Source organism: Danio rerio, chromosome 5 (assembly GCF_049306965.1).
Source record: "Danio rerio strain Tuebingen ecotype United States chromosome 5, GRCz12tu, whole genome shotgun sequence".
Lineage (NCBI taxonomy): Eukaryota > Metazoa > Chordata > Actinopteri > Cypriniformes > Danionidae > Danio > Danio rerio.
In genome coordinates this window covers 67,700,173-67,710,000 of record NC_133180.1, presented here as the reverse complement: position 1 = coordinate 67,710,000, position 9,828 = coordinate 67,700,173, and the positions used below count along the sequence as shown (strand labels likewise).

The window sequence follows — 9,828 nt, the reverse complement described above, 5'->3', positions numbered from 1 at the left end:
GCCTCGCTTCTGGAGCTCCTCTTTCAGCTCATTGACTTTGAGCTTCTTGACATTGAGCCCGCTCATCGTTCAAGCACCCCTACAGCAGTTTCACTTCCGAACTGTGCGCCTGAACAGACAGAGTAAACACAAGCGCGTCATTGATTGGTTACTGTACGCGCTCACAGACCGTCTTCACTCGGTGTAAATATTAGCATGCGAGCTAACGCGCTAATAGAAGACGAGCTATTTGCATCTAAAACACTATTTCACTGCACTGGAGGAGTGTTTAACCTTTAATACACCTAACACAACAACATGCATTAACTAAATCAATCCGCTTAATTGATAAAACAATCACCGACACGTTTCATCTTAGCACACTTAGCATTCGTGATAACTAGCGCACTATGGAGGCAAGCGATTTGCGCGCAAAATGCACCAGCCGCACGCCTGCATAATCTAAAACCACCAAACATTAGTTCAACTTACTACGAAACAAAAATACTATTTCTTGAATGCAAAACAACTAAATGTTTACCTTTATTTGTCAGTTTCCCCCTCAAGCAAATTGTCGTTACGGTTGTATCGAAGATGGAGGGTGACCGAGGTTGCCCACTTCCTCCGCCCCGCAGTCTGCGCGGTCTCGTATTCTGCAGCTGATTGGCTGAAGCTGCTGTCTGTCTGCGGTCCGCTTTAGCCAATCACATTACAGATAAGCAGCTTTTCTGGTGTTCACATGAAAACAACGTGTCAAAGCAACGTCAAAAACGTAATCCCCAAAATAAACAAAGCACTCTCTTGTATTTTCAACTGCGATTTTTTTGTCATCCTATATCTTAATCTGTACTTAATTACAGAATTTATTATTGATATTATTATTATTATTATTATTATTAAATTTGTTATTTAATTTATTTTATTAATTTATTTTAAAAAATTAACTATTATTATTATACTATATATTATAATACTATACTACTATTAACAGTGTTTACTATGTTTTTAAAATATATATGTATGTTCTTTTTAATGTAAACTTTATAAATGCTTTGGCAATACATATGTAACATTCTCCAGGAACGTGGTTGAGAAACACTGATCTATAGCATGCCTTTGGACTGTGGGGGAAAACGGAGCACCCAGAAGAAACCCAGACAAAAACAGGAGAACATGTAAACTCCACACAGAAATGCCAACTGACTCAGCCAGGAGTCGACCAGCGACCTTCTTGCTGTGAGGCATCAGCGCTAACCACTGAGCTATCATGCCACCATTTTATCAAAATGTTCTTCTCAAATATAAAACTAATTTATTAGTCATTAATTACCTGAAAACCCACAAAATATAGTTTTAATCAGTGTATAGGTAGATGAAACCCCGAGCTGTCAACAATGATATACGGAAGACGTCAATAATAAGGTGTTGAAAATAAATCAATACTGTACTTCACAATTTCTAGTAGGCTGGACTGTCTAGTAAAGCAAATGTTTGTGCCTTTAAAGCAATCTGTGCCTTTAGAGGAAACAGTTCATTCATTTTCTTTTCAACTTAGTCCCTTTTATCTGGGGTCGCCACAGCGGAATGAACCGCCAATTATTCCAGCACGTTTTACACAGCAGAAGCCCTTCCAGCTGCAAACCAGTACTGGGAAACACTCATACTCTCTCAAATGCTCACAATCATGTACACTACGGCCAATTTAGTTTATTCAATTCACTGCATGTTTCTCAACCATGTTCCTGGAGGACCACCAGCTCTGCACATTTTCATGTTTCCTTAACCAAACACACCTGATTCAGATCATCTGCTAATTAGCAGAGACCAGAGACTGAAAGGCCTGTAATGGGTGTGACAGACAAAGGAGACATCAAACTCCACATAGAAATGCCAACTGACCCAGCTGAGACTCGAACCGGCAACCTTATTGCTGTGAGACAGTGCTAACCACTAAGCAACCGGGCCGCCATTTAATTAAAATTTTTGAATTGTCATTATTTACCTGAAAACCGTCAAATATAGACATAAGACGTCAATATCAAAGTGTAACCAAAACTGAAAAACTGCAACTTTCATTATCATAGATATTTACATTAGATGTCCCTTTTTGACGCATGGTCAGGGTCCGTTTGCGACATCTAGTGTATATATCTATGGTGCGAGCGTACTGCAGCTTCTCTTGAGGCTGATGCTCTGCTAATGCTAAGATGAGTAGCTGTAGCTTTGGCTGCAGTTTCACTTTTATTTGTTATATAGAGCATTTTTAAATCGTTTGTCATTTCCCCAAAAATGAACAAATACAATTTTAAAATAGCAACATTTGACGCTAGGTGGGTTTAGTGCTGGATAGTCAGATAACAGCGCAGCATATTTGATCGACTAATCGTGTCTTGTTGCAGTCGGTTATCTGTAGAGCGCGACTGCTCTGTAGTCAACAACAGTCGATAGTGAATGAGGAAGTACAGAACATTTTGCATAAATTCAATATGGAGAGAGATACTAGTACAGTCGCTCTAATTAAAGCTCTTGGGTAAGTATTAGCAAACTCAGCAATTCAAAAACTACGTTATGTTATTGTCAGGGTAGCTATAACCACATCTGTTTTATCCTTGTCGCACAGGTATGAGAGCAGAGAGTGCTTGAAGAACTGTAAATGTGACGAATTACCCTGTCCACTGCTTACCTGGCTGGTCTCAGAGATAAGAGAAAGTTGCACTGATGTTCCAGGTAATGTATGGAAGACAAAAAACAATATATAATTAAATACACATATAAATAAATAAATAAATGATCCAAAAAAGTCCAAATTCTGCATAAATAAATACGAAAATAAATGAATATTTACACATAAATTCATATATAAATAAGTAATAGTGCGGGCTGATAAATAAATAAATTACACAATGTTGGGGAAATAAGAAAATGCTTAATTGAAAGTTGACCCCCCCATCCCCCTCAAATGTAAATTTTTTTTTTCATTTATGTTAATTTATTAATTTATTATACTAATAATTAATATATTTATGCAGGAATTTATGGACATTTTTATTTATTTGTTTATTTATTTATATATTTATTTGTTGTTTATGCAGGTTTTATCCTTCATAGTGATGTACTGTAAACTCGATATGGGCACAGATATGAAAATTATTTTGTTATTAATAATTACAAATATTAGAAGTATTATAAGCATACATTGAAAGAAATGCAGTGCTGTACTGTTACTTTTTGTTGTGCTTTTAAAATTAAGGACAGAGTTGATTTAGGTTGCTGTGACTTTAAAATGGATGAACAGATCAAGATTTGTTTTTTTATGCGGTTTATGTTTTCTTTAGACATAACCGTCTGTTTTGATGTCAGGCATTTTGACATTGTTAGACATTTAAAGTTAGATTTTACAACATACTTTAAGGCATTTTGTGCTGAGTATAAAATCCTTAAGAAAGCCCTTGATTCTACAGGATGCCATGTGCTTTATTTTCAGTATAAAAATACATTTAAGTATTTTGAAAAACAAAAAACACATTCTCTCAGTGTGTTTAAATACAAATTACATCTGCAATTATTTTTTAGTATTGCTTTATACAAATTACAAAATACTTTAAATGTGTGTTTTAAGTACATTTAATTAAAACATTGCCCATCTCTGCCCCTAGTAAAAAACATTACAGAATAAGTTATTTTCATGTGTCACATTTTAACTTAATATCTTGTAATAAATTAGGTTAATCTTTACTTCTAAGCCTGGGGTTAAAAGCAAACAATTTAGTCTTACATTAACCTTTGTGCAAATAAAATAATAAAGTAATGAAGATGAAATAGTCATTTGAACAAACCATGTAAAGTCCATATAAATTTACAATGAATAAAAGTAAAAATAATGAACAATTCAGAAAAAACGGGAACCCGGAACACTCGGAGGAAACCCACGCAAACACGAGAAGAACATGCAAACTCCACACAGAAATGCCAACTAACCCAGCCGGTATTCAAACTATGTAGCAACCTACTTGCTGTGAGGCGACAGTGCTAACCACTGAGCTACCATGCTGCCATCAGAAAAACTTCTCGATATTAAATATGGTACTGTTTATGTAGGTAAACATGCCTACGTTTTTTAGATAAATGGTAAAAGGGTAGATCAAAGGTTTTATGTTTATTTAGAAACAATGTTTTTTTAATGAATCGTTTGACGGCATTAATTATTACATAAAATATAATGTAATATTTAAAGGTTTTATTAGAATACAATGTAAGTTAAAATGACTTGTAAAGTAAATTTGATTCATTTGAACTTAACAATTTAAGTCAACATTTTATTTATTTATTTATTTTTCAACAGCATCAGAAATTTCATCTGACATAGTTGAAATGACAATAATTTGTTGACATTAAAAATCTCTTTTAAATAGTGAAGAAAAAGACGATTCTATACATAATCATGCGCGATTAGCTGTGAAAACGCCATCTATCCGCAGGTCAGAATTTATGCCTCTGAAGAATCGTTTTAATTCAGAATACGATTATTTATTTTTGTTAATTAATATTTTATTACGGTGGCTCAGTGGTTAGCACTGTTGCCTCACAACAAGAAGGTCGCGTATTCGAGCCCAGGCTGGGTCTGTTGGCATTTCTGTGTGGAGTGTGCATGTTCTCCCCGTGTTTGTGTGGGTTTTCTCCAGGTGCTCCAGTTTCCCCCTCAGTCCAAAGACATGCGCTATAGGTGAATTGAATCCACTAAATTGGCTGTAGTGAATGTAAGTGTGTATGGGTGTTTCCCAATACTGGGTTGCAGGTATGGTATTGTGTAAAACATGTTGGATAAGTTGGCGGTTCATTCTGCTGTGGTGACCTCTGATGAATAAAGGGATTTGAAGTTTTCAGTGACTGTTGTTAGTTTTGTTTAGCTTTAGTTTTTCATTTGTTGTGCATTTTGTTTATTTTATTTCAGTTAACAAAACTGACCAAAGGTTTTAATCTTAGCTTTCATTTTTGTTTACTAAAATAATCTTGTAATATACAACATACAGTTTTGCATAAACATCTTTTTTTCTGTATTTTTTTTTTGCATCAGCAAAGCCCACTGGGGGTGCAGTTCTGGTCAGGGAGTTACGAGACGTGCTGAAGGAGATGTCTTGTCCTCAAAATGCACTTGTATCAGAGCATCTTAGCCCACTTCTGCTGTTCAGAGTGACCGGTAAGGTAGGGAGGTGTTAGATAATCTCAGTCAGTCCATTTTTTATGTTTTCTGTGATGACATACTGTATCTATCCGCTTGTAAAGTGTGACAAAACACGAAGCGGCTTCCGTGTCCAAGTGCTATATCAAACTGTATGGGAAGACTCATTAAGTGTTAATAATAAATGTTTACAAAGAGCTGTAATAGAAAATCACGATCACAATACATATGTCCATGCCTAAAATCAGATGGCTAGAAAGTGATTAATTTTTTTATAAGGTGTTAAAATGTTGGTATTTGTGATGCAGCAAGTCCAGAGGATGATAGTGTACACTATGATTTTATATAAAATATATATTAATATATATATATTAATATACATAAATAATATATATTAACTTGGTTGTATGATATGACCAAAAAGAGGCCATAAATGAATATTTTCCCAATTCAAATGAGTAGCGGCTTGGACCCAGAAACAGTATTCCATACGTCACCAATACGTCACGACTTAACAAGCGAATTATCTTTCAATGTACAGAGTATTTGGTGTCAGAGTTGATGGCAGCACGAATGCTGACCTACAGAGAAAGTCATCCAGAAGATGCAGAACAGAACTCCGAGTCAAAAGGCAAAGAGCAAAGGAAACAGGAGACTGTTATTGTGGGTGGTGAAGAGGAGCATCAGGAAATCAGTCAAGCAGAAGAGGATAAAACAAATTGGAAAGAAGCAAAAAAGGATCTGGCTGAACTGTTTAAAGATCTTGACTTAAAAACATCCTGTCAGATGAGTGATGCCTGTGCTGAGGTTAGAAACACTTCATTTTTAAACGTCTTTTTAAAATAACACAATTTTTTGGGGAAATATTATACATGTCACCCAGAGTTACAGTTTTACTATTTTTAATCCATTCAGCTGATCTTTGGGTCTGTCAAGAGCACTTTTAGCTTAGCTTAGCTCAGCTTAGCATTAATCATTAAATCAAATTAGAGCATTAGCATGTAGCTTTTAAAAAAAGTTTCTATGTAAAAAGAGATGGCCGGTGAAACGATAATAAGCAGTTGTTATTAATTAAACATAGTATGGGACTATTGTCATTTTCTGTGTAATATTATTCCGCCATGTTACAGCACCAAAGTTCTTTGATTATTACGCTAGAATGAGAGAATAGTTCCTAGACATGCCAACCTAGAAATTAGGAACTTTTTCATTTTCTGTTAGTCTTAGTACACAATCTAACTACAGAAGAGTCTAGCTTTAAATAGGAAAATTGTTGATTTTTTTTTTTTTTTAGCAAGATGCTATTTGTTTAATCCGATTCAACAATCTATGCTAAGCTAAGCTAAAAGTGCTCCTGCCAGAACCAGAGATCAGCTGAATGGATTCAAAAATGGTATAACTCAACTGTTTAATTCTAGTGGAGTTGTAAAATGAGCATATTTAACAAAAGAGTAAGGATTTTTTGTTGTTGTTGTTGTGTAACAAAAGTGTTATTCCTTCAGGTAGAGACACGGCTGAAATCACTTCCTGAAGGTGAAATGCCAGAAGCATTATTGAAGACCAGTCTGAACTCTGAGCAAGGGGTATGAATACAGAGCATTAGTACTAGTCCAGTTCTCCAGTGCCTGCTTCTCAAAGTATTTTTCATATTCATTTTCACCATAGGGACTCATAAATGGTTGTTATAGTGTTATAAGTAGGGCCAGACAGAATCTACAGACATTTTTTGCTATTTCTGTGTAGAATTTTGTAAAAATCTTTTTGCGGAATGATTTCGGGAATATCGTAACTAATAACTTAATACATGAAATTAAAAAATAATACCTTTTTAACTTTTATTTAATGTTTACAATGCAAATCTAATTAGAACCACTTATTTGGTAAACAAAGCAAGTCTCTCATATAATATCTCTACTAAAAACTAACTGTATTGTACCTAAATCATATAAGCGTTTTCATATTAGTCAGTTATATTACTGAAATTAATTTTAAAAACTGAATAAGTTTAAATGTACACACATTTACACAAGTAAATAAATAGACTCGATGGGCTAAAATCAGCTGAGATCTGTGGATTTCTGTGCGCGCAGATTCCATGTAGCCCTAGTTTTAAGCCATGAAACAAATCAACCTGCTATGAGGTGAATCACATTAATACAAACTTAAGTGTGAAGCTAAGACGTTTAGAAAAATCAGACAAAAATTGACTATGTGGTGTGTACTTAATAGCGTATTTAATAAGAACTACAACCTCTTATGAAGTATCAGGCATGGCACAAGTTGATAAAAAAAAGACAGAAAAAAATAAAACACACAAACACAAATGTAACTCTTCAAAACATAAAAAATATATATTGTCATTTCTAAAGTTTTTGGTTAAACAAATTAGAAAAATATTTATTTGTTGTAAACAGAGGCGGATTCATTATATTATTATATATATATTTAGAGGCCCTAAGCATTTTCAGACACCCTTTGTATTTTTATTTATTTTAATTTATAGCTTGCTGTCCTTTATCACTTTTCAGTTATATCTTAATGCAATCTCTACATTTTAAATACTCTGTGTTCTTAAAATGAATTTTACAAATTCTAAAAATAATAAATAAATAATCATTTCATTTTTAAAAGTAAATCTTCACCTGATTTGGCTGCTGGACTGATCCAGGTTTAGGAGTAAGGGAGGCATATTTGCAGAGATGTAATACTTACATTACAAATATATTTGTTAGACCCTCATCATACAAAATATGACAGAAAACCATGTTGTATATTTTATATGAACTTCTAGGTATTTATTGGGGGCCCCCAGATTTCCTGGGACCCTAAGTGCCTGCTTACCTTGTTTAACCCTCTGTTCTTACTGCAGCTCTCTTATTAGTGGAACTGCATTGTTGATCAGACTATCAGCACAAATATTTCAAATGAAGTTTAATTAATGTCAACAGACTGGTTCAATAAGAATAAATAGTCATTTAAAATCTTAAGATAGGACTATCTTCAAAATGTTATCTTTATTTCCCATGGAGAAAATGAATGTTATTCTTCCAGAACTGGATTATTACATTGCTAAACCTAAGCTTTACAGAAATGTTTTTCCCCATTCTTAGAAAAAGGTTCATGAGATCAACAGAGCTCTCTGTAGTGATTACGAGTGTCGACGCCAGATGTTGATCAAGCGTTTTCATGTCACGCTACAGTCCTTTGCTTGGGGAGAGAAGGAAAAGGTATGTACATAATCTGTTTTTTGCAACATTTCAATACATGTATTCAAATATCATATATATATATATATATATATATATATATAAATGTATATGTATGTATATATATATATGTGTGTGTGTGTGTGTGTGTGTATATATATATATATATATATATATATATATATATATATATATATATATATATATATATATATATATATATATATGTATGTATATGTATATGTATATATATATACATACATATACATATATATGTATGTGTATATATGTTTGTATGTATATATATATACATATATGTATGTGTATATATGTATGTGTGTATAAATATATCAATCTTTACAAACTTTATTACAGACTCAAAGTCCAATTCAAAAAGAACAGACAAAAACACATTCCATAACATATAAAAACAGAACAATTTACAAGATACAGCAATACCAATGTCTCCACAGCTCTGATTGATAGCGTATACTACTGACCTATATGTTTGATTAATCGTCAATAGTCTTATTGTTAGAACAGGGCTTTAAAAGTGATCACTGCTGGAATTTCACTTGCAGGATACCATGTAGGTTTTCTTAGTAAAATTCTCAAAGCATCTTTATAGGCAACTTAGAGCTTCTTTATGTTAGATGCTCTATAGTTAGACCACAGGTGAGGAGTGTAAAGTGTAGTACAATATGTTTTGAACATTAATACTTGCACCTTATCTGTACAGAAGCTAAATATGTGTAGAAGAATGTTAATATTTATCCTTACTTTTTTCTCTCTTCAAGGAACGCAGTGCTGTGATTTCATCCATGCCAGCTTTTTCACCATCTCTAAAGTCCTCTGTCTCCGTTGCTAAGCTGTTAGCGGCCAGAGAGGACGAGTCTCGTATTAAGCCTGTTAAAGCAGGGCCTTCTACAGCTGTTCACAAGGTGCTCGTCACAGAAGTTTTGCAGCTCCAGTTTATTTCGGTTTGGTAGTCTACACAAGAAAAGTGTTAAAAAGATTTGTTTCTGCAGGTGTTAATGGGCAGTGTGCCAGACAGAGGTGGCCGTCCAGGAGAGATTGAGCCCCCGATGCCCAGCTTTACCGGCCGCAGGGAGGGAGGAGGGAGTCATCATCAGCAAAGAAAGAGAAGAAGAGAATATTCAGGAAAGAAGAAGAAGAACAAAGAGAATTAATTTGGTTATGATAAAAGGATATATAAAGTATATGATAAAGTGTGACATAAATGATCATGCAGTATGTTAACACATTTAAAACAAATGGATTCTAATTTAATGGTTCTATTATGAGACGCACTATTTAATTTGATGAAAAATAATTATTCATTTCAGTGAAATGTATAAATATGAAGTGCTACAAGGTGTATTTTCTTGTAACAACCATGATATTATTAAAGTCAATTATGTTTCCTTTACAAATGACATTTTCTCTGTTTTTACATGCAATTCT

General features: G+C 33.9%; 3 protein-coding genes across 5 annotated transcripts in view; 1 reads left to right on the top strand and 2 right to left on the bottom strand.

Moving 5' to 3' along the window:
• hnrnpul1l (heterogeneous nuclear ribonucleoprotein U-like 1 like) overlaps nucleotides 1-592 on the bottom strand; it is a 23,040-nt gene extending 22,448 nt beyond the window's left edge. The window contains exons 1-2 of the mRNA XM_003198712.7: nucleotides 521-592; nucleotides 1-109 (exon numbers count right to left, since the gene is read on the bottom strand). The exon at nucleotides 1-109 is cut by the window's left edge and continues 154 nt beyond it. Coding sequence (XP_003198760.2) covers nucleotides 1-66 — 66 coding nt within the window. The 5' untranslated portion in view covers nucleotides 67-109; nucleotides 521-592. The remainder of the gene's footprint in view (nucleotides 110-520) is intronic.
• lrwd1 (leucine-rich repeats and WD repeat domain containing 1) overlaps nucleotides 1-9,828 on the bottom strand; it is a 779,065-nt gene that overhangs the window by 440,176 nt on the left and 329,061 nt on the right. The window lies entirely within an intron of this gene.
• On the top strand, nucleotides 2,155-9,797 carry im:7138535. Of its 2 annotated transcripts, none has more exons than NM_001326608.1 (8): nucleotides 2,155-2,509; nucleotides 2,600-2,706; nucleotides 5,054-5,176; nucleotides 5,700-5,965; nucleotides 6,661-6,741; nucleotides 8,269-8,385; nucleotides 9,162-9,305; nucleotides 9,393-9,794. In NM_001326608.1, the coding sequence occupies exons 1-8, from the start codon at nucleotides 2,466-2,468 to the stop codon at nucleotides 9,552-9,554; spliced, it is 1,044 nt and encodes a 347-aa protein (NP_001313537.1). In that variant the 5' UTR covers nucleotides 2,155-2,465; the 3' UTR covers nucleotides 9,555-9,794. The 2 variants fall into 2 exon arrangements, with proteins under 2 accessions (NP_001313537.1, XP_073807223.1); XM_073951122.1 differs by having other exon boundaries at nucleotides 2,156-2,509; nucleotides 5,054-5,181; nucleotides 9,393-9,797.